Source organism: Vulpes lagopus, chromosome 2 (genome assembly GCF_018345385.1).
Source record: "Vulpes lagopus strain Blue_001 chromosome 2, ASM1834538v1, whole genome shotgun sequence".
NCBI lineage: Eukaryota > Metazoa > Chordata > Mammalia > Carnivora > Canidae > Vulpes > Vulpes lagopus.
The window spans coordinates 121,109,822-121,135,453 of NC_054825.1; the positions used below are offsets into that span (position 1 = coordinate 121,109,822).

General features: G+C 40.5%; 1 protein-coding gene across 3 annotated transcripts in view; it reads left to right on the forward strand.

Annotated features, from left to right (window-relative positions):
- NKAIN2 (sodium/potassium transporting ATPase interacting 2) overlaps positions 1-25,632 on the forward strand; it is a 951,703-nt gene that overhangs the window by 923,284 nt on the left and 2,787 nt on the right. For 2 of the 3 annotated variants that reach the window (XM_041746175.1, XM_041746176.1), the window contains exons 5-7: positions 2,626-2,686; positions 22,908-22,989; positions 23,692-23,780. In XM_041746175.1, coding sequence (XP_041602109.1) covers positions 2,626-2,686; positions 22,908-22,989; positions 23,692-23,716 — 168 coding nt within the window. In that variant the 3' untranslated portion in view covers positions 23,717-23,780. The remainder of the gene's footprint in view (positions 1-2,625; positions 2,687-22,907; positions 22,990-23,691; positions 23,781-25,632) is intronic. The other variant, XM_041746177.1, reaches the window with a different exon arrangement.

A 25,632-nucleotide genomic window follows, 5' to 3' on the forward strand; every position in this document is an offset into this window, starting at 1 on the left:
TAAATTGCTATGGAGTAAAAATTAAATTATAAATTTATCTGGTATTGGAAAATGGGAAGATAACAGAAGCTTATGAATCTTGATTAATTTGGGAGAAACTAATTTGCATTTGCATTTAGAGGTGACCAATTTAAAAACTAAAGTTCTCTTAATCAGCAAGCTTTTGTAATGAAATGCAGCAGGACTTACTTTTATATCGAAGGAGCTCCCCTGATAGTTAAAGAATGCAACTGAATACAATTAAAAGATCACTGGTAAGCAGAATACAATGCCTTGGCTGCATTCTGGGAGAGTAGTACACTTAATAATCCAGAATCTAGTGACACTTTAATGAGAAGTTTAAATTTATTGGCCCTGAATCTCAGAATTTATCAATGCTCTCTACCTAGATTTTCATTTAGAAGTAATGAAGTGATGAGTGAAAAATCAAAAGAAAAGTTTGTGACCAGGAAGAAGCTGCTTTATAGATAATTCAGGTAGTAAGTATTTAAAACTGAAAAGAGATAAATTATTGATAAATGGATAGCATTTAGCCAAGGATGGTAAGGATTTCCTGTGGAGGAAGGAAAGGAGCTATATAGGCAGTACCCAGGGGATTTAACCAAAACCACAGCCTCTTTAACTAGCCACAGTCAAATCCAAGTCCTAGTGACAGCATACCCTTGGGACTAGCCCACTCAATGATTAAAGCATTTTCATGGATCCTAGTGGATAAAAGATTAAGAAGGATTAGTATAGTCTGTTTCTTCGGTACCCACAAAAATGTTCAAATTACTACGTAATTTTGTTTACAAATCTTAGCTAAAGTCAAGTTTCTAATACTGCCCTGTACTCTAAAAATAAGCCTGTAAAAGCAATCCTGATGATTCTATTCTCTAAAGGAAAGAGGTCTTACTACCACTATTTCATTGCCCATAGCAAAACATAATTTATTTTTTTAATAATTTATTTGTTTACTCATGAGAGACAGAGAGAGAGGCAGAGACACAGGAAAAGGGAGAAGCAGACTCCCTGCAGGGAGCCTGATGTGGGACTTGAACCCAGGACCCCATTATCACACCCTGAGCCGAAGGCAGACGCTCAACCACTGAGCTACACTGGCATCCCTAGCAACACATAATTTAAAAAGAAAATGCTGATTTGATGATTTTTCTAAGATATGTTTGAAAAAAAAAAAGAAAAATAACTTAATATATTAGTGGTATTCTTACATAGCTCTGTGTGCTGGTTCAGATACTACATGCAGGGGGAGGTGGACATTCCCTCTTAGCCAGGATTTGAAAACAAAAGCTATTGAAAAATAAGTTGCAGTTTTTATCCTCATCCATCCCCCGTCTTGTGTGCCAGGATAACCGCCGTTTTATCCCACGCCAGTTCTCTCTGAAAGACAACTAGAATCTACCAGAATATGCTTTTCCTCCCTCCAATCTCAACTAGGAATTTTCTAAAGTTTCTCTTTTAACTGGACCCCTCTTTGTCTCCAGATAATACTGTGCTCTTTAAATACCTATCAGCGTACCTCTGACTTAAAAGTGTTCCACTCACATCTTCCAGAAAGATCACTGTCAGCTAATGGAAAACAACTTCATTAGGTTTCTCACAGGGGCTCCCTCTTGCCCCGTGCCCTGGCTTCCCGCTGGAAGATGGCAGGAATTCCCAATGTCCCCTTCCCCATGCCAAATCGTGTCCCAAATATTGTCACAGATGGTTAGTTCTCAGCCAGATCAATGCCTTTCTGAACTGTCATCAAGAATAATCTTCATCACTGTCCCATGCTTTAAGGATTCCCCCAGACAGGAATGTTTTGAGGGGAAAAATTGCACTATCAGGAAATTATATGAGTTTCCATACTTTCACCAACACTCATAATTCCAGTAAATAAATATTAGACTGATACGAAGGAAAACCACTCCACCTGAGGGGCTAGGCATCAAAGAACTTTGCTGTTCTCCTTAGCAATTTCAGCGAGCAAAGACTTCTCTGACCATAGGCACCTATTTGCTGTATGTTTCAGAAAGGATGATGTGATGTGTGCAATCCCAAATTCAATGCCTTGTGATAGATAGCATTCACCCCCATGCTTCTCTGTAATACGTCATCCTAATTGTGCTTCGTATAATCTGGTTCCTGTTACTGGTCTAAATAAACATTTTTTTTAATTTACAAAGTGTCCATGCAACATACCACAAACTCTTAATATTTTTCCCTCAAAACACTTTCCTGATAGTCGGTAAGAGTCCAATTTTAGAATCTAAGGCTCTTGGCTAATGAACTTAAATTAGAAGTTGATTGGCACAAGTGCAAATGTTATTCCATTAATAAATGACCATAATTGTTTTACAGAACCTAAAATAACTTGTTTTAGATTGCCTGGCAGTTAACAAATCTTAGACATAAACGCAGCTCAGAGGAAAAGAGAGCAATGTATTGATTTACAGGGAAGAAGATAGACATCACTTGAATCAAGAATCCACAATGGAGTCAAGATTCGGTCTGAGGAACCATCGTTTTGGAAAACTGAATCTAGCTTCTCATACACTGTCTGCTTTTGAAGCACCACTCCCCCAATGAGGTCCAGTACAGTTGCCTTTGCCTCTTGTCTAAAGCATCTTTGTTTTGTTTCAGCTGGCAGGGTTCATCTACGCCTGTTATGTTGTGAAATGTATAACTGAAGAAGAGGACAGCTGTAAGTATTAAAGCTCTATTCTGTTTCTTTCAAGTTCAAAGCATCTCCTTTACTGCCTCCTACCTAGCCTTCCTACTTCTCAGACAATATCCTCCCAACACATCACTGGAACAGGGAATAAGCCTTTTGTATCCATCGGACTAAAGTGTTTTCATAAAAGTATCCAGCATATTGAAAAAATGGAGAAGCACCCATGTTGAAAACATATTTCTTTCATGTCATTAAAGGTATTTTTAAAGATGTATTTCTCTTATAACAATTCCAGTAGAGAATAAAAAGGGGGCATGGAAGACAGAAATGATTTTTTCAGTGTGATTAATGTGATGGTTTTCCTTGTATAAACCCTTATTAAGTATTGCTGCCAAATCAGTGTCATCCAGGAGTAAAATTCCCAGCAATCAACAATTTGGAATCGTTCCTAAAATTTTTAAGACTTCAGCTTAATTCAAGGAATGTGTTTCAGGAAACCAAATGTTCGTATTTCCTTTCTGTTACAGTTTGATGCAAAGAGCTATAACTCTTTGTCAGAGTCTCGGCATTGAGTTCTATTGGGTGATCCAAAGTTTAGATTCTGGTGTCCTTTTATGAGCCTCAGAGTGGTTCCATTGTGTTTTACTCTTCTACACATGGCAGATGGAAGGTTTCAATTCTTTCTTGCCCCCTAAGGATCTGAAATCGGAGGACTGGAAAAATACTACTATGCTCGTGGTAGTATCATGGGTACTTGCCTATGCAGCTATCTTTATTCTGAGGAGAAAATCAGAGTTGGGTTTTTTTTTTTTAACCAGTTTCCAAAAATATTCATAATGATGGGGATTTCAAGACAGAGAAGATGAGATCCACTGCTCTGTACAGGATAATTTGAGGGAAAATTCCAAAGAGAAATATGTGTTTCTTCTTCACTTTCCAGTCATGCTAGAAAGGAAGAAGCAAGACAAACCACGAGAGACTCCTAACTCTGGGAAACACACAAAGGGTTGCTGAGGGGGAGGTGGGTGGGGATGGGATAACTGGGTGTCGGGCACTGAGGAGGGCACTCAATGGGATGAGCACTGGGTGTTATACTATATGTTAGCAAATTGAATTTAAATTTTAAAAATGTAAAAAAAAAGGGAGAATCAGTATTGGCTGACTGATTTACAGAAGGAGCTTTTTCAATCACAGTAATACATGATATAAAATCAGGAATATACAGTACATAGTTTATGTTATTTGTGTGTTAAAAGAAATGATGGTCCTTTCACCAAAAAAAAAAAAAAAAAAAAAAAAAGTGTAACACTCATCAGTAGATCAAGTGTTATGTCAGGCTTTGGAGATTTTAAGATTAGTAGCACACAAGCTTTAACCTCTAGGCATTTACCACATAGTAGGGGAAAACAAACATGTGAATGTATAAGTATAATAAAACTCTGTAGAGCATATATTGTAGGGGATAGAAAAGAGACCAGGAAAGATTTCATAGAGAAGGATACTCTTGAGCATGATCTTGAGAGTTGAGTAGATACTGTTGGGTAGCTGATATGAATATGGTGATCTGAGGCAAAAGATGAAAAAGCACCATGGCTTATCACAGCCTGCCATGTGGAAAGCAGAACCCCCAGGACTACTGTGGCTGAATTGTGTCTGTATTTCCAGAGAAGACTGGAAAAGAGAACATGAGTGAGTCAGTAGACAAATGGTCATGAGGAGTGAGGCGTTTGGACTTCATTTTATACAGCATGACAACAAATCAATTGGCAGGCAGTTTATGAAAAAAGAATAACATAATCAGAAATGTGCTTTAGAAAAATCAAATTGGTATCAGGATGAAAGAAAGACTTTGGTTGGGGGGACAAAGCTGGGGAAAGGAAGATTACCTAGGACATCATGAAAATGACTGAGCTACGAGTTGATGAGAGTCTGGACATCTCTGTATCAGAGATGGAGAGGACAGATACGGTAAGCGACATGCGAAAAGGAGTGGTTCCTGGGTGATGGGTGGGTACTACGTGAGAGAAGGACCAACTGATTCCTGGGTTTCTGGTACGAGTGAATGACTAAATAGAAATGTCATTGGAGGAAATTGGAGAATGGGGATGTGACAACTGGTTCTGTTTAAACATGTTGATCCAGGTACCTAATGAATGCACAAGGGAGGATATCTCACAAGCATTTGTCTTATGCACAAAAGCCTTATTCAAAGATTAGGAAGGGTAATAGATTATGGATTTTAAAATATACGGACTCCACAGCCTATGTGAGTTCATTCTAATACTATCATTTAGTGTCTTTGTGCCAAATCCCTGGTGAAGGGAAAGTCCAAATTTCATAGGGGAATTGAGCCATCTTTCAATCTATAATGTTTGATTTCATTTCACAATGATGTCAGCGCATTTTTATTTTCAGAAAATACTGACACACCAAATCTCCTGGACAGATAATCAGTATCTCTCCAGGAGAGTGCCTCCCAAAGGGGATCTCAGAAATGCTAGCTTCATAAGATACATTGCTCAGAAAAGATTCCAAAGCCAAGGATGTCAGATACCAAAAATTTAGAGTGCACATTTACATATTAACAACTCTGGGGGTTTTGTGGCAAAGTAGATTTTATTTTTTCTAATCTACAATTTTGTATCAACCATACTACGTTGGGTGAGTCCAAACGCAAATCAAAGGGAGAAATTAGACAGATTTTTAGTTTCATGATGCTCAACAGTTCTGCAGAGAAAACACAAAAACACCATACAAGGTCATTAGGAGGGGTCATGGGGCAGAGTGAGAGAGCAGAACTTTTGGCCAAGCACCTTTATTATGGTTTCCTCAGAAAGGAATGGGCAAGGCAGGGGAAACAGATTTAGGATTGGCTAGCTAAGTTTGAACTTGTGTTCCCTGTGACTATTAGCGGATATAGTCTGGGGGCACCTAAAGTCTCCAGACGGTTTAGGCGAGCCAGGGTTGACTTGGGAATAACCAGTGGTCATTTTATAGGTGTTAAAGCATCAATTTATAGAAACAGAGCCAGTGGTCATTTTGTAAATGTTAAAGCATTAAGTTACAGAAATCAAAAGTGGAGTTAATATCCCAAACATTTGAACCCAAAACCCATTTTCATAAGAAATCTTAATAGTCTAGAGAATTAGAATTCAGAGTTTAAGGAATTCTGACCTATGTCAAGGTTTGGCCAAAACCATGTAAATCCAAAGGGATATGAAGTCACAAATATCTTTTGGAAGATCAGGTTTCTCTTTTAAGCATCTAATGAACTATTTAAAAAAAAAAAAAAAACTCCAAAAAAAAGTGCCTATATTATGTGTACTGGACCATGACCCCTTATCTGCCTTTCTCTACAAATCCCAAGCAGACTCCTTGTAAACAAGTTTCCAATTTTTAGTCTTTTTGCTCAGTGGTTTAGATATGAACTACTTATTTATCTGTATAGCCAAATAGACTGATACTCACCTTAGGCATTCATGGGACTTGTAACCAGTCTGGAGGAAGTGCTAATTTGGGCCAGTTCTGTGTCCAGTTAGGTCCATTATCTGTGGTCATTTACACTCAGAAGTACATTCCAGGTATTTGTTGAACACGGTGCTTTGGATTGATATTTCCCCTGCAGTACTGTCTGTATACTCACCTACAGATACCACCTAAATGTTCAAGAGTAAAAGAGTTTTGAGATTTCTGTCTAAGTTTTGGTAATCATATTGCAGAGAAAAAATTATTTTGCTCCTTCAAAGCATTCTGGTTTGGTGAGGAAAAAAAAAAAATGTTCTCAGAAAGCAAGGCCTGAAGAATGGGAGGAATTTAGTGTATACGTCAACAGGGAAGGGATCTCAGGAAATGTCCTTTCTTCCCTGCTACCAATCTGCTAGGAAGCATTGGATAGCACAGGAGTGGCGGGAGGACGTGCTAGCCACCTGCTTGCCAAATTAGACAAGGTTTCATTCCTGGGAGCCTCGTGAGGAGCAGGGGGTGGTTTTAGTTCTGTAACTGTGCTGAAAACCCACAGTAGAAAGACAAGGGCCCAGTTTTGGAAACTGGAAAATTAAGATATGTACTCTTGATGTCAGTATGAAACTTGACCGGCTCTGTGCTCCATTTTGATACTTCAGGCCTTGGCAGCAGGTGTAGCCAGGGGGCTTCAGAGGCAGAAGCCTCCAGGGAAACTGTGGAAAGGATTCAGGCTCCAGAAGCAAAGTCTCCCACTTCATTCCACGAAATAGCAATCAGTCATCCGTGAGCCAGAGGGAGTTAGACCGTAGGCACACCAAATGCCTGAGAATCTTTGTTTCCTTATTTCTCCGTGTAAACGGTACCTCATTTACTTTTGTGAAGCCCCAGCTTGATAGATAGGTAGATAGAGGATAGACAGATAAATAGATAAGAAAAATAGCTATGCTTTAATACAAAGATTTTGTTTTTTGGGGGGCTTTGGGGGGTTTTGTTGTTGTTGTTGTTTTTGTTTGTTTGTTTGTTTTGTCCCCAATGAACTAGCTCAGACCTTGAAGTTGACATCTCTGACCTTTCAGTTATAGAAGCCAGAGGCACAGCGAGACAGGCCAGCTGGCCGGGCCAACTCGCAGGACGCCACTGCCATCTCCTGTTCCTTCCTGGAGATAACAGCAGCCCTGGGAGCAGAGCCTCTTCCTTCCTCAGAGCAGGAAGATGGGGATGCTCCTGCCCCCATGCACTAATCGCCTAGGGGCTACAATACCAAAATACCATATTGGGGGTGGGGGGGTGAGGGGGGTCTTAAACAACAGAAATTGATTTTCTCACCGTCCTCAGGGCTACAAATCCAAGATCAAATTATGGGCAGGTTGACTTCTCACTCTGTCCTGATGGGACCTTCTCTCGGTGTGGGCATGCCCCTGGCGTCTCTTCCTCTTCTGACAAGGACGCCAGTCCTATTGGATCAGGGCCCCACCCTTATGACCTCATTTGCAATTAATTGCCTCTTTAAAGGCCTTATCGCCAGATATAATCATATGGGGGGTTAGGCCTTTAACATATACATTAGGGGGGATGGATTTTAGTTCTGACCATTCCATATCCAAACACAGACACAACACACACACACACACACACCCTGTGGCTCCAGGACATTTGATAGTCCCTGTGAGGTGCAGATTGAGGCCAGCAGTGGCAGTTGACCCATCAAACGCTTGTGGGTAAGAGGCTCCAGGCTATACTACTTCCCACCTCCCACCCTCCGGGCCCCACGCTCTCTAAGGAGTTCTTGGTCAGCACCTCCTGCCTGGGTGTGGGGTGATCTACCTTCAGATGAGTCGCTCTTCTGCAGAGAACAGGCTGGGAGCCTGCTCCAGAGGGTGTGCCTTGACATTGAACCCTATTTGACTGAGGCAACCATTGTCGCGTACTTTCATGTATTTGTTCCTGAAAAGGCAGTGCTATTTCTTCGGAGGAAAGACTTCCTCCAGGAGAGCAGGTGACCCTTGCTGTGCTGTCTTTGTGGCAAGGCCCTTCCCTGTGTCATCTGTTGCCAACCACGCTGAGCTTTCCTCGTGACCTCCAGTCCTTTCTATTCTCCTCGACTTATTCGCTTTTACAATATTCTGTGAAAGGAATGAAATGATCCGAGATTTTCGGTCTGGCATACCTTTTATGATCTGTGTAGCTCTTCTCTGTCTTCATTCCCTAGCTCACCTGCACCACAGTTGGATGTCCACTTACAGCGATAGAATGAAAAACATCTCTCTCTGCCTCATTAGTGCTGTTAGATGTGACAATTAAAAGGAAGATGTGCAGCCATGGAAAATAGCACCAATCCAGAACAGAAAAAAAAAAAAAAAAAGAATCATGATTTGTCCATTTGTGTTATGTTTTCTCATAAGCTTTTTATTTCATAGTTAAACTAAAACTGAGCATCGGTCCTCGAGAAAACGAATCCATGTGTCTAAGGAATCGCTATCTTTTCTAAAAGAGATTCGTGTATTTGCAAGTGCCATTAAATATTCAAATGACCTCTAGAAAGATACAGAATTTCATGAAAAAATAATATCCTACAGGGACTTATTTTGAAAAAAAAAATCGAAAAATGAATTCTAGGTGTTTAAATGTATGGATACACTCAAGTGCAAACCCACCAGCCAAGAGGAAATGCATAAAAACCTGTCCTGAATTCTCTAAATTCAAGCGGCCTTGGGATAAAAATCACAATCGATTTATAGAAACCTTCATTTGAAAAGCAAACCACAGGAAATTATTCACTTCTCTGAGGCTAATAATTTTCTGTTATTTTTGTTTGATTTTTCTTCTAAAGGCTGCTGGCCTACACTTCTGTGTATTGAACTCCCTTCCGTATGTTTTGATCATTTTTCCAGTTTGTCAGGATCATTGAGTTTGGAGGCAATGCTTTGAACACAGTCACACACACTCCCACTTTGGGGGGAGAGAGTAGTGGCAGCAGGGAGGGGTACTACTCCTTTAAAAAATATTTGTTTCTGGGGGATGCCTGGGTGGCTCAGGACCTGATCCTGGGGTCCTGGGAATGAGTCCCACATCGGGCTCCCCATGAGGAGCCTGCTTCTCCCTCTGCCTGTGTCTCTGCCCCCCTTTCTCTGTGTCTCTCATGAATAAATAAATGAAATCTTTTAAAAATAAAAATAAAAAATATTAAAAAATTAAAAATTAAATTAAATAAATAAAAAATAAAAATATTTGTTTCTCCCCATTTATAAAGAAATGAAAATCTACTGAAGAATGCATAGAAAATACAAACTACACGAAAAGAAAATTAGAATGACCCCCTAATTCTGAATTCTGTTTCTCCATTAACATTTCAATGTAGTATATGGTTCCTAGTCCTTCCTTCCTTCCTTCCTTCCTTCCTTCCTTCCTTCCTTCCTTCTTTCCTCCCATCTCCCCCCCCCCATTATCTATCTATCTATCTATCTATCTATCTATCTATCCGGTTGATAGGGTCATTCTATACTTTTTTTTTTTTTTTGGTAATTTAAACTTTCCTTCTTGTTATTTACAAATCACTCCTCAAACATAACCTAAGGGGTAGGCAATTAGCAGCTCAAAAAAAGGCACCAAATTCTTGAGTATCAGATTGACAGAGTTCTGAGAACGTTGTATCTCCTTTACTTTCGGAGTGTCATACTCAAGCCATCAAATGAGAGAATAATATATCGTTAGTACAGTACTGTTTTATCATCTCTTTATAACATTTGTTTTGGATTTTCAAGGTAACTGAGGGAAATAATCTTGTCCACGTCTGCTAGCCTCCCACAAAACCCAAACTTGCCATTTCACTCCCCATTTCTGAGTGGAATCACCTATTATTAAAGCCTGGAGCCCCAGATTTCGAATGCTACTAATCTCTAGCTATGCCGCATGGGGTAAAAGATGTCACCTTGCTCCTTCCTCAAGCCCCCAAAACCTCAGAAGCTCTGCTTTTATTTAATTTTACAACTATTGATTCTGCTTGAGAGTCCTTTTGGACTGAGAACACGGCAGGTTTTAAAATGATGGAAAACTGTCTACCACTCCATTCCAACACCTTAATTTTGTAGGCTCATAAAGATTAAATGACTTGCCCAAGGTCGCTGAGCTCATTCGTGAACTTCTGACACCAATACTGCGTATACTGACCCCCTGGGGATGAGGGACTATTAGCCGATGCCCTCCAGGACCACACCTGTCTTGACCACTGCTGTATCCTCAGCATCTAGCCCATCTCCAACCTGGAGCAGGACTCAATAAGCATCTGGGAAATCAATCAGCTCTCTGCAAACGTTTCTTGGACTATCTGGAAACTGATGGGGAAATGTGACATCTCCTTAGACCCCAGTTTATTGTAAGTAAATGAACAATCAATTATATAATGAAGCACTTTTGCCATCTTCCAAGCAAATGACAGGAAGCGGTGGGCTGGAGACATGCAGCCATATGTAAAAAATAAAAGACTGAATAAATGATCAAGACCTGAAACAAGTACTGACGTATACATATGCCTCCTGTCCATCACACCAAGTTTCTCTCAGAGGCAACAGCATTCCCTCTCAGTGAAATACACAGTTTTTGTATTTCACTGTCTTCCCCATTAACCAGGACGGCTCTCTTTTTTTCCCTGCCAACTGTTACATTCCTCCCTCTTGTGGTCACTGAAGGGAAAATACATGAGCTTCTTTTTTAATCATGAAATTTCAGGTGGAAGTTGAGTCTGATTCCTCAATGGTCACTCCTTATTTTCCCCTTTTGCTCACTATGCCCCCTCCATTATACCCCACTGCTTCCCGCTTATGCCCACACACATACGTACTCACACTCACATCCACACACCCTGGCACATGCACACACACATGTAACCATCTTTAAATAAATTTCATGTCCCCGAGTCAAAGATGCAGGGGAAGGAAACTGATTTATTCCCTACCCTCTGTTGATTCAGAACAAACAGGACCTTGTTTCTAGAGAATCACGTCGAGGTGACAATATGCAGAGTGGCAAAAAGGAGGCCCTTTGACTGGGGTGTGATAAAGGAAGTGTTCCATGCAGAAGAGATTTCTGGCTGGGAGAAGTGACGTTGTCTGGTATTCTTCAGGTTGTTTCAATCAGCCGCGATGGAAAAGAAAGCCAGCAAGTGAATGGAAGGAGAAGTGGGGACATTTACAGAAATGATTAAAAGAAAAACCTTCCAATTTGATGACACCGCTTCATCTTCCAGTTCTGCAGGTCGTGGCCTCCCTGTAATGGACTCACACGTCTCTCTGTCCTCGCATTGATAATGACATGACAAAGAAAGCAGCTAAGTGGCAGGAAAATGGCATGCTTTTAGCACCACAGTGTAGATACACACGCTCACAAAATAAAGTTGCTGGGATCCCACAGCCCCATCTCGAAAAAGAACAAATGAGAACAAGACAAAGCGCCGGCCCAGGACACCGAGCACTAAAAGCCCTCCAGAGCCTGCTGGTCAGGAGGGTTCCACATTCAACGTTCGCCTTTTGATACGTGATGCTGGCAGGTGCCCACTTCATTATGTCCAGTTGTGCTTGGGTTTGGGAAGCGCCTAATAGAGACGCAAGGCCGGGCTTAGCTCTCTCCCCGTTGGCAGGAGGACAAAAAGGCCCGCAGCTCTGGGGATGGCCACCAGGGATGCCCAACGGAAACACCTGAGCAGAGAGCAGCCTTACACGGAGCCTCTGAAAGAGGGCCTTGGACCTAAGCAAGCAGAGGGCTGACCCTCTGGCCTGCGTGACATTTGAATGAGGCGGAGGTCGCTGCAGAGGCTCGGAGGCTGGGGAGGCCTCCACGAGGATGGGTTGGCATTGTGTGGCAGCAAGTGAAGGAGAAACAAACTCAAAGCTCGCAGGAGGTGAGGTCTGTTTAAATAATAGAAAGTAATTAGACTGAAGACAAAAATCAGAGATGGCATTTTATAATTACAATTAATTTAAAGGTTAATTTCCTTTGGTGCTAAAATCTTATTTAAAACATTTACCAGGGAAGGAAATTAGGATGTTGCTATCAAGAGGCGTAGCGTGCTTCTGGGAATCCAGGCCTATTATCACTTGAAAATTAGGTTAGGCCCAAAGTGGGAATTTCAATTCATTTTTGCGTATAATGGATGGTGGTCAGGCTCAGAGTCAGTGGGGTTGGCTGGGGCAGGCGGTGCAAGATTTGCATATTTGGTTTGTTTGTTTATGGGATTAATTGCAAATGTTTTCCAACAAAGGAGCCTGGTTTATACATGAACAATCCTGACACGAGAAAGAAAATTGGATATGGATTGCTTGCTGCCTTTGTAACTAATGAAGTTGATGTTAAGGAATTCCCAAAAGCAGAAAAGCAAAGGGAAGCACAGAGTCACATCCTTGCGCCTTCGTCTCGGAAGTGAATTGAGTCGGGGGGACGGTGTTTCTTGCAGTTGGCTCCAAACCTACCAATCCTACTCCCCACTCCCAATTCCCACATTTGTTTTCATCACCCTGTTTTCCAACTGGAAACCGTCACATCTTAGGTTCCAAATGCTGTGTCTGTGTGTAAATATATAAGTATAAAATATGCATATACTACACAGACTCCACAGTATATGCATAGACTACTCAGCAGCTCATCTCCCTGGAAACTTGCTGAGTAAAATTAAAGTATCATAGTATTAACAGTCAGAGAGAAGTAATTCCTTTGCCCTGATTTTTTTCCCGTTCACTCTGCCTGGGTAGATTTGCTCATTTTAAATATTTTATTGCTGCCATTGGTCTGTAAACTCACCCCAGAAATATGGAACCGTGCAGGATCCTAGAGCTGTGAGCAGTATTAGCAATCAGCTGCTTTAATCCCCTCATTTTACAGTTGAGGAGAGGGACCCTCAAATTGACTTGCTCTAAATTAAACAGTCATTTAGAGGCAGACCTGGGAATTGAACCTAAGTCTCCTGGTTTAAATATACTTTCCACGTCGCTTCACTGTGATGATCAAGATAGATTCTTTCAACACATATTGATCAAGTAACTGCTCTTTGGTTGGCTACGTGTTAGTCACAGGAACCAAGCAGATCCCGCCTTTGCCTTCATGATAGTTAGAGGGAAGGATGCAGCTCACGCAGACACCCACTGTCATTCCTGATGAGAACTCAGGCAAAGGGAGGAGGCGGCGTGGTGGGAATGCATCCCCGTGTGCCTCAGCCAAGTGAGAAGACTAGAACATTCTTCCCCGAAGAGATGACATTTTGGCTGAAATCTAAAAGATACGTCAGGAGCATATGTAGAATTTGACAAAAATAGGCACGCCTTTGTTCAAGGGGACTACTTCCCAATCCATACTGACCCGAATGTACACCATAATTCACACAGGAATAATATTAAGTGTTTTTAAAGAGCTCGATATAGCAAATCTAGTTTCAGCTTTCCAAAACGCCGGTTAGAATGCTAGGATAATCACTGGACTCTCTTTCCTGAAACCGCTACAGTCGTTCTGAAAAGATGATCAATTGAGCAATTGAGGCTCAAGAGTTTGGTGATTTTCCTTTGCATCTGGAGGATGCAAAAGTGATGCCTAGGTGACATTAGCAAGACACGCACGGCTCTTCTCTTTTCCTAAATATGCCTCCCTGCACAAGTGGGCCCACACCCTGATGAAAACTGCTGCATTTAAACGGGCCGTGCCTTCTACATGTCACCTGGATGTCAGCTGAGAAGACAGGTCGGGCCCCGACCTACTCGCTCACCTGTAGCTCGTAATAGCTGCTCTCTCCGATTCCAGCTGGAAGGCCTGGCCTACCTGATTGAAAGCAAGTCGAACAGGGGAGAATGAAACAAAGATTTGGGGAATCTGCTCCATTCAAGTGGCCCAGACACCTTCAAAGCGGTCGTCTCCTGACAACCCTACCCAAATCTGAAAGGAACAGGTAAAGCTTTTCCTTCCTGAGTAATCCTTCACCAAGCATTGAGCTCATGTTCTCTGCCTGGTCCAGGAGGATAAGCTTTCACGATCTGCATTCTAGCACACTCCACAGGATAGTTCCTTTTGCCTACATACAGGCTGACGCCTCATAGACCATAAACCTCATAGACCAAGAGATTGGTCCCAGCCTCTCTGTCCTTGTATATAATATACAAGGCAATTCCTAAAACAAAACAACTGGAAATATGAAAACTCAGCTCCATGTAGTCTTTTAGGCAAAAAAATATCTTCCCTTTGTTCTATATTATATCACACCAGCTCTTCCGTGGCTTGTCAGACCACAGTTAACCAACAGAGTGGGCAGTTGAAGGGTTTCCATAGACCTACCTCAGCTGTCCTCAGCTTCTGCTGATGACCCAATACTTGTGTCATTCCACACAATACGTTTGTAAATTCTAACACCCAGTTCTCGTCCTCTCAGTAAAGAACCTAACTATGCATTTTAAATTATTTTCTTTGCATAAATCCCTTCCAAAAAAAGAGAGATGAGATCTCAAATCCATGCACAGTGTATCTTTAATATACATGCGTCTAAGTATTGCACATGACACTCGATCCTGTCAATAACCCAATGAAGTTGGGATGGTTTCATTATCCCCACTTGAGAGAGGACAACAGTCAGGCTCAGAGCAATTGTGACCTACTTGTGAGTATGATGCTGGTAGGAAGTGAAGATCCAAACTGAGCCAGGTCTTCTGACTCCAAAGTCTGCAATTTTTACGCTACTTCATCTTATAATAGTGGAGGCTCGTTTGAGAGCAACATCCTGGTGTCAGCGGAAACACAGCATGTGTTGCTTCAAATCTCCCCTAAAATACCACCTTCACTGCAAAGAGGCAGAAAGAGGCAAGAGCAGAGAGACAGCATACTTTGTCAAGTGGAACTAATATTTTTTTTTTCTGTTTTCAAAACCACAAGCTTAATGGGGTTACTCAAACTATTTCTCACCGAAGAAGTATCTCTTCTGCTATGGTATTACTGTAGTGATTGGGTTTCACTCTCATTTTTTGGCATATGTAAATGTGTTTGTTACCAAGTGTAAAATATCGAAGGTCTGGTTCTAACACAACTAAGAGAGAAACATGAAGACTGGGCCCTGAGAAGACACATGTGCTGAACAAGGTTAGGAAGTGAAGCATCTGCAGTGATTTAGCTCATAAGTTTCATTTTATTCCATGTGTGCTTCGTCTGTCAGGATCTCTCTGTAATATAACAGTCACTTTAGTGACCTTTACGTCACCAGCAGGGTAAAGTACCCCTGCAAAGGGTTGTGTTTCCCTAATCAGGGGGGAAAAAAAAAAAAAAGGTAACACAAAGTCCACTCAGGGATTTTAGCCCAGACCAAACACCTCAAGCTCCCACAGTAAGCTGAATTGCGACCACCAAGTAAGTCTGTGTGGGAGGAAGGTGGTTCTTTTGAATTTGGCCTACGGTTGGTTATGCTCTAAATTTCTTTTGTGCAACTGGAGATAAGTACCCTTGAAATTCTCACCTGCAGAGATAATGTATATACACTCTATTTTCATGGGCCCACACACATTCTTTCATGTCTTTCAATGAGTTCTTCTAAATATTTAGCCTTAGTTTTATGTGATCTGCCTTTTAAAATTCCCCCTCATGGTCTTTTCCAGTTCTGTCTCCAAAAGGGAGTATGTTAACTAGTGGCTTTGTCACTAATAACCAGGGTACAATTTTATATGACAAAGCCTCACTACCAACATTTATTTCAAAAAGGTAGTTTTAGGTTTACTGAACTAAATGTTCATGATTAAGAGGTTTGAATAAATGGGAAGCTCACAACAGGGAATATATTTTAGCAAGGAATATTTATTCAAAAAGCATTTTTCTCTTACTTGATAATGTTTAAAATTCCACTATTATTAATGTTATTAATTCATAGTTATTAAACTGATATGGTACTTTACTAATTTAAAATAATTGGACCTCCCAGTGTCTCCATAGGTCAGTAGCTATAAATACACCCATATTGCAGGTAGGAAAAGTAAGGCAGAAAGAAAATGTAACAATTGCAAGGAAAACGGTAACATTCCCGAGTTGTCTTCAGAGGACCAAAGGCGAAATCCTTCCACTGAGGCAAAAATTAAACAAGGCACAGTCTTTATTTTATTTTGTCAGCTTCTGCCTCATTGTCTACCTTTGTTTAGGATGATATAAACTGAAAAAAAAAAAAGATGCTGTAAACTGGCCAGAAAGAGAATAATGTTTTTCCTTTTTTAAAAAAAAAATATATTTTATTTAATCATGAGAGACATAGACAGAGACACAGGCAGAGGGAGAAGCAGGGTCCTCACAGCGAGCCTGATGCGGGACTCGATCCTCAGACACGGGATCACGCCCTGAGCCAAAGGCAGACCCTCAACCACTGAGCCACCCAGGCGTCCCGAGAATAATGTTTTTCCTACCAATTATCAACATCTGTGGCACTCGATAGCTTTCTTTGATGAATGACTCTCTCAACAGTCTCACTTTGAAGTTGATGATGTCTTAGCCTCTTTCCCTCTACTCCTCTAGGCCAAAGAGACCACAGTGGTGGTCTTCCCATTGGTATTCAAAAACTTTTTTTTTTTAATCTCACAACAACTAACATTCTAGGTCTTCCAGAAAGGGTCTTCTCTTTATTATCATTGAAGGCTTTAAGGAGGAAAGAATAAAAGCAGTTGAATTTCACCAACAGCTTCCATGCTCCAATGATTGCCTCATTTTTCTTTACAGCCTAATAGGTTTATAGAGAGTTCACTCAGTTAACACAGTCTTCCAGGAGCCAAGACACTGTTCCGGGTTCTGGGCTACTGTAGGAAACAGTAAATTTCACCCAGTTTACCTTATAGCAATGGGATCAACAAAGAAACAAGTAGATTACAGGATGTCAGATGGAGATAGATGCATTCCAGGGAAGCCCAATAAGGTTGAGTCAGGAGAAACTAATCTCTAAAGATCCCAGCAGGTCTCCACCTGACCTTCCACAAGTTCACGTTATGTTTCACTTTTTATAGGAATGTCCTGACCCTTGCCTCTTGTATGTGCCAGTTATCACTTACAAACTACATTTCCAAATGAAGCCCAGCACCAACTCCCTGACATTTGGTTTTGTTCTATTAAAGGCAACAGCATTCTCCTAGTCAACAAATGTCTGAGTTCAACATTGAATCTTGCCTTTTCCTCTCCTTCCCCATATTCAAAAGCTTGGCGTGGGGAATGTTTTCTACCTCTTTCTCCACATATCTTGAATTCATGGTCATCTTTTCTTTCTCATTCCCCTAATCCTAATCCAGGCCATTAGTAATTCCTGTCCTTCACGTTTTCTGATAAGCAGATAACAGGCAATATTCCAAGTAGCTATGAAGAAAACCAACCTCCTTATTTTGAAAGACACCACTGTAATCAGAGTTATATGAGATGGGGCTGAGAATATAAGTAATTTTCAGGAAAAAAAGGATCATTTAAATGTTTATATGGTATCCTGCATAAGTTATTAGACACAGAAGAAATGAACTAAACCTTTAAGGATGCTCGCCTTATCTCCTCTGAAAGATATGATACACAAAAACCAAGACATCTCATTAGTAACCATCACTGAAAAACCCATCTTAGGTGGGGTTTTGCTTTGAACCTTGTTCACATCTGAATATTCCTAGAATATTAGGTTGGAGATGAGAAGAAGATGAAAGAGTAAATTTTCTAGAAAGACTATCCACTTCACAGTAATTTTGTAAAGATAGTTGATATCACCTAAAAGGGCTTTAGAAACTCTTAAGTATTATGCAATTGTCTGGCACTTTATTTTTATTTTCAGGAAATAAGGAGATTCCTGAGGAACAAAAAAACAGGCTTTTCTAAATAGTGCAGAGATGAGCCATGAGCCAAATGTCTAGACACCATCACAGTTACTTAGAAAAAGGACCTGTCAGGTGTTTTTAGGACCCTTATTGCCCAGAAAAGTTTTACAGCATGGAGTACTCTCCTTGGAGCCTAAATAAATGTCATTATGTAAAAGAAAAGGAAAGCAGACCAAAGGGGTATTAAGGGTATTCTAAAAATGTAAGTTAAACCCCAGTGACTCAATTTTTTGAGGAAGAAAAAGAAATGGTTTCTTCTACTTCTGCTCTGTACCCATGTGACACCAAAAGAGTTCCAGATGTGGGTGAAGCACCATCTGCAAAAGTGCAAGGAATTGAGCCTGTCTACATGGATCACACCAATATTGACTGTAGTAGTTAGTGGGGACCAGCTTGTGTCTGCTCCTCACCCTTGGGCCTTTAGGAAGACATCCAAACAATTAGCAAGAATGAAAATATGTGGAAACTGACCTTTCATAATTTCCTTGGCTGTGAACTCAGGCAGGTTTATAAAATACCCAACAGAGAATATGCCCTTTGATTGTTTTTTAAATGTGACTGCACTCCTCATGAGTGCAATGGTAACAATCCATCCTGGTTACATTCGGATCCTCCTCTTTTCTCATGTTGGTTCTGAGTCACCTGCTGTTGGAGCCTCTTTCTGGCTCCAGATGATCTGAATTAGCAGAACAATGGCAATCCTTCTACCACAGTTTTAGTGAGATCCTCCCTAACTTGGGGAGTTGTAAGCCGGCTCTACCAACCCCCACACCAGATACATGGCGGCTAAGAAGAACAAGCCCCAGACAGTCAAACACTCCTCCCAACACATACTCAGAACACACCTCATTTCCCTTCTGGCCTTCTCTCATGTCTTGCTCCCAACTGCTCCCAACTCAAGCTTCGTTTTCCATGTTTGGTTCTGATTCTATCCATTGGACCTGAAGATTCATCATGGTTTCTTCTAGTTACCCCTTGGTTCACTCCACAGTCTTTGGCTTGTTGTTACCATCTGGCTTTTTCTGCTCTCCATCTCAAACTCCTGGGAAGCAGCCAAGGAAATATTTCCTAACACCAATAATAACAATAAATCTGAGTTTGACTTAGATCTCCATTTCAGTGGAGGATACCTCACCATTTACATCTGCCGTGATCTTATTCTACTCTAGCTCACCCTATTCTCCAGCGCCAGAGTGAGGACCATCCTACTGAGGGGGGACCTTGGAACAAGGGCACGTTAATGCTATGAACACCTCTCAGCAAACCTGTCCCTAACAAAGTCCCATTGTTGACAACAGCAAACCCAAATGAAAGAGAATTTAGGTACTATCTGCACTGAATCTCCAATCATAGACAATAATTTCTCAAAATAACAAGCTTTAAATATAGTTGCCCCTTAATTATGGGATAGCTCTTCTGGTGCCATTTATATTAGCTAATGTACAAATGTGGGCAATTCAGAAAACAAAGGAGACTCCTTTTCTTCATCCATCTTCTGTAAAATACTCCGTACAGTTTCATAGTTGTCCCAAATTACACACTTCCTGTTTTTTTCTTTCTTAGAAGAATTATATAAAGAAAATCCTGGGGACCTCTGGGTGGCTCAGTGGTTGAGCATCTGCCTTCAGCTCAGGGTGTGACCCTGGGGTCCCAGGATCAAGTCCCACATCAGGCTTCTTGCATGGAGCCTGCTTCTCCCTCTGCCTGTGTCTCTGCCTCTCTCTCTGTCTCTCATGAATAAGTAAATAAAATCTTTAAAAAAAAAATAAAATAAAACCCTTAACTTGAGGGGAAAAAAAAAGAAAATCCTGATTTTTTTAATGAGACTTAATTTTCTTCTTCCACACCATATGTCTCCCCCAGGGCTCTCTATTCCCTATTTCATTTTATCCTCACACTAATTGTATGAAATAAGTATTTTAATTCCTATTTCTGAGAGATGTTAAATGATTTGTTTAAGGTCACACAGCTGGCCTTAAAGTGGTCAAAGCAGTATTTGAACCTTGATCTTTCTAACATCAGGGCCTTTGTTCTTACACCGTTCCACTTTTGATGAGAAAGAGAAATTCACCCTCAAAAAAGCATTCTCATAATAAAAAGAAATGAGGTATTAAACCACAAAAAGACATGAGGGCACCTCAGATGCACACAACTAAGGGATAGAAGCCAATCAGAAAAGGCTACATACTGTGTGAGTCCACCTATATGATGTTCTAGAAAAGTTAAATTATGGAGACAGTAAAAAGATCAGTGGTTGCTAGGGATGAGGGGAGGGAGGGATAAAAGGCAGAGCACAGAGGAATTTTAGGGCAGTGAAACCCTTCTGTATGAGACTAACATTGTGGGTACACGTCATTATACCCTCATCAAAAAACATACTTGAGGGGCACCCAAGTGGCGTACGCTTGCTTTCATCATGGATCGTGATCTCCATGATTTCATAGTCAAGAGATCCAGCCCCACATCAGGCTCTGCACTCAGTGCAGAATCTGCTTCAAATTCTCTCTCCCTCCCTCTCCCTCCAGCTCGCACTCTCTTGCTATCTCAAATAAATAAAATCTTTTTTAAAAATTTTAAAAATAGGGGATCCCTGGGTGGCGCAGCGGTTTGGCGCCTGCCTTTGGCCCAGGGCACAATCCTGGAGACCCGGGATCGAATCCCACATCGGGCTCTCAGTGCATGGAGCCTGCTTCTTCCTCCGCCTGTGTCTCTGCCTCTCTCTCTCTCTGTGACTATAATAAATAAATAAATAAATAAATAAATAAATAAATAAATATAAATAAAAATAAAAATTTTAAAAATATGGTTTAAAATACCAAATGTGAACCCTGATGTAAGCTCTGGACGTTGACCGATGATGATGTGTCAGTGTAGATTCAACAGTTACAACAAATGTACCACTCTGGTGTGGGATGTTGATGGTAGGAGAGCTTGTGCATGTGTGGGGACAGGGTCTGTGTAGGAACTCTATACTTTCTGCTCAGTCTTGCCATAAACCTAAAACTGCTCTAAAAAATAAAATCTGGGCACCCCCCGTGGCACAGCAGTTTAGTGCCACCTGCAGCCTAGGGCGTGATCTTAGAGACCTGGATCGAGTCCCACAGTCAGGCTCTCTGCATGGTGCCTACTTCTCTGTGTCTCTGCCTCTCTCTCTCTCTCTCTCTCTCTGTGTGTGTGTGTCTCTATGAATAAATAAATAAATAAATCTTTAAAAAATAAATAAATAAAATAAAAAATAAAATCTATTAAATAAAGCTTTCCCCACTAAACAAACATCATAGACTTGATATTATTGCACGCCTTGCTCCAATTTCTACCTGTAGCATTTAGGATACTAAAAGGAGAACAAAAACTAGTCAAAGCTAAAGCAATAGACTCTGACTCCAGAAGAAGTAAAGATATCCACAGGCATCCTAATTCAATCTCAATTTCCCTTTCTTTCTCCTACCTGTCCTCTGTATCACCAGCCTTTCATTATTTTACCCATTTCATCCCTGCCCCTACACAACGGTTATATCCAGGAGCGTAAAAGAAAGAACAAAAACAAAACTTTTTAACAGTACTCTTAGTATTTACTGTTGCCGTGACTACTGCTTCCAAAAACTCAGTGGTGTCGAACAATCATTTATTATACTTACAAGTCTGTGGATACGGATTCAGACAGGGCACTGGGAGGATGGCTTTTGGCTGGTCCCTGATATCAGGGGCCTCAGCTGGGAAGACTCCATGACTGGGCTGGAAGCATTCTTGCTCATGTACCTAGGTGGTGATGCTGGCTATCGGAGGGAACCTCTTCCAGCCCATTGGTCACAATACATACCCGTGGAGTCTCCATTAATCTCTCCATGTGGGCTAGTTGGGCATGGCAGTGGTGTTCCAGGAAAGCATCCCAAAATAGCAAAGGGACGTGCATGACATCTCTATGATCTAGCCTTGGAAGTCACAGAGTATCACTTCTACCAAACTCTGTAGGTCAGAGTGGCCACGAAGCTCTATCTGGGTTCAAGAGAAAGGGATACAGACCAAAACCACCACATGGGAGGAGTGTCAAGGTCACCCTGTAATAGCTATGGAACAGGAGATCTTGTTGCAGCCATTTTGGGTGATATACTCTATCACAGTAACTTTAGTTATAGATCACTGTACCTTAAATATTTAGGTATGTAGGGGCGCCTGGGTGGCTCAGCAGTCGAGCATCTGCCTTCCGCCCAGGGCGTGATCCTGGGTTCCTGGGATCGAGTCCCACATCAGGCTCCTTGCAGGGACCCTGCCTGTGTCTCTGCCACTGCCCCCCACCCCCCGTGTGTGTGTGTGTGTGTGTGTGTGTGTGTGTGTGTGTGTGTCTCATGAATTTAAAACAAAAAATCTTTAAAAAAATATTTAGGTATGTATTGCATTTTAATGTTTGGTTGGACATTGCCCCACATCTTTATTTCTGATTGCATATTTCAAATTATAAATCCCATATTGGCAGGGACAGCCGCGTTGAGTTAATTTACACAAGCTCCACCATAGCACCTTGTACTTGACACTCAGAGTGTAATTTTATTACTAGTGCTGCAGTCGCTGATAGATTCATGCACTTAAGCGATCATTATTTTTTACATTTGTAATGTGTTGCAGAAAATCTCCACACTCACCAAAAAGACATATAGCATCTTTACTGTGCAAGTGAATTTTATTACTCCAATTAGGTCTTGGTTGCTTGAGAGGAGTACGTAATTTCTTCTCCAAGTGAATAGATTCTTGTAAAGCAATAATTGAATCTCACAATTGAGAGGGGGAAAAAATCACTACCCTGAAGGAACGACGATCGGTTTTCCTCCACAATTAGTCACCTTGGTTTTAATAGAGTATTAAATGGTTTATATTAGTAACCTGTGTGAGATCTTGATCGCGAATGTTGAGTTCTTTTGAAAAGTTAACTAATGAAAGCAATTGTCCCTTTTCAGTTGATTTCATAGGTGGGTTTGATTCTTATGGCTATCAAGGCCCTCAGAAGACATCTCATTTACAACTACAGCCTATGTACATGTAAGTACCCTACTTGGAGGTATTCTTCTGTGATACTAAAAGATGATTAAGTAAACGTTATCTGGCACACAGTAGATGGCATGCAGCTTTCCTCCAATTAAATACTTCCAGTATTTTCTCTTCTATTAATATTGTCTTTGGGATAATTCTAATGACATTTTCTTCATAATTCTTTTTTAAATTTAATTTATTCGAAATGCCATCTCTAAAGTGACCTTTAGTCTTATATATATATAAATATCAACTACGTAGCTCGAAAGCCTTCATTAATATACTACTTATTTGAATGACCCCAAACTTGTATAATTTGAAAATATGATATAACATAGGAGGTAGTTATATGCAACTATATATAAGCTGTGTGTTCTGGCTTTTCCAGAAGAGTCTCGGTTTACACGGGTTGTCCTGGTATAGTTATTACTGGTGCCTCCTCTTCCTCTCAAAAGTATTCTCATTTGGATGATAAATGACAGGTTATACATAGTTATATATAGCATAACCCTAGTATATATAGTATAACCTTAGTTATATGTAGTGTTAAAAATTTTTTTTAAACTGAGCAATTATACTCTGTATCATTTTTCTGATGTGAAAAGTGAAAATTAAGCCAGAATAGTAACACTGAAATTTATCAGACCCTTAGCTCTAGCACTCAAGAGAGCAGACATACAATCAGAGCCTGATTTTTATATCTGTGTTTAGGCAAATTCCCTTGGATAACAACTGATAACAAATTCTATATATCAGCATCAAGTGATATGCTGAATTGCAAGCGAAGATCAAAATAGAAAGTAAGATTCCAATTCATTTTGAAATGTGAGCTTCTCTCTTTGAAGATATGTGTTTGTCGTCGTTGTCCTCCACCATTGAGTCATCTTACCTTTTAGTATTGTTAATGTGTAGGATAATAAATGGATTTTTGGACTATTTCCCCTCCGAGAGATTAGAGTAATCCTTATACACCTGCCCCCATAAGCTTCTCCTTCAATGGGAAAGGATCTATGCATCGTGCCTGCATTTTTCTTTGGAAGTATTTGGTAACTCCACTAGTAAAAAAGGACTTTATCGGGTCAGAACTCAGCCAATATTGTATGTCATTCAAGGCATCCCCTCTGCAAACAGTGCATTACACATTTTCTTTTCAGTCTCCCTGCAACCACTGCCCTGATTCAGGCATTCGTTACCTTAAATCTCCTGTTGCTTTCTGATTTTAGTACCTCTATCCCATCCTCCATGTGGCTGCCGAATTAATCCTCTCAAGGTACCATTTTGGCCATTGCCCTCCCCTGCCCCCAAACTGTGAATGAATCCTTATTACCTGCTGAACAAAGCCTGTACTCCTCACCATGCAAGCTTATTCTGCAAGCTTATTCTGATTTGGCCCCAGCGTTCTGCTGAAATATTATCTCCTCTCTTGGACCCTTAACAACTTTTGACTCCCAATCATATGCAGATGACGCTAGGAGACAATGAGCAAATGTAATAATAAGAACTGGCTTCTGTCCTCCCGAAGCTTATAGTCTATTGAAGGCAGTATTAGTCTGATATTTCACTTTATCTTTTTTTGTTTGCCAACCAAACTAGATCTCTTGCTTTCTGCAAATATGACATTTTTTTCCAATTGTCTGTGCAGTACTCAACACCAAACATATTTTTTCCCCAAGATGAAATCCCACTATCCTTCAGATTGTATCTCAAATACATTTTTTGGAAGATTTTTAAATCTCTTTTTCCTCTGATGCTTTTTTTTCTTTTTCCTTTTGCCTCATACTACAGTTGTTTTCTATTTAGAACTTGCCTCTCCTAGCCTCCCAGGAAGATTCATTAGCTTACATAAAAAGTAAAATGATCTTTTAAATTCTTTACCACTCTTCTCAATATTATATTATAGACTTATGTAAAGTATTCTATTAAAAAATAATGGCAAAGCAGTAAAGAGTAGTGGTTAGGATGACCTACTGAAGGCAGAGTACTGGAGATAAAATTCCTTGTGACCTTGGACATACAATTTTATATTAGCATTATATTAACAACTTTAACTATGCTCATCAAACCTAAGTTTCCTTATCTGCAAAATAGAAATAATATAGCATATACATTTCATATAATTATTCTGAATCTATAAGCACATACGACATAAAACATGCCACATAGTAAGAGCTTAATAAACATAACTTATCATTAGTAGTGACAATGCTGTGTTAACCAATACTACTTACGAAAAGACTGTGTCAGATCAGAAATAAATAAACCATTTTTCATTCCCAAAAGATTTCCTCTGTAAGCAATGTGTCATATATATAATAGCCACCCAAGCAACATGTGACAATATGTTTGTGCTTAAGATTAGACCAGAACATCGACAAAGCTTGCGATTGCTCGCATAACATTTCTTTACCGTGTAGCACTTCATTGTGTTGGTCAATAGGGATGATCAATAAATGTGACCAAGTTATAATAAATTACGTGGAACCACATACGCAGGATTAGCTATGATAATAACATGAGAATGCTAATTGAGCATCATCAAGTATATTGTTTCAGATCAGGCATTAGTAATTCTAATGTTGTCTTTAAGGAGGCGACTCTGCAGATTTAATATCCAGCATTAAATTCCTTGAGGACAAAACTTCCCATGGTCTT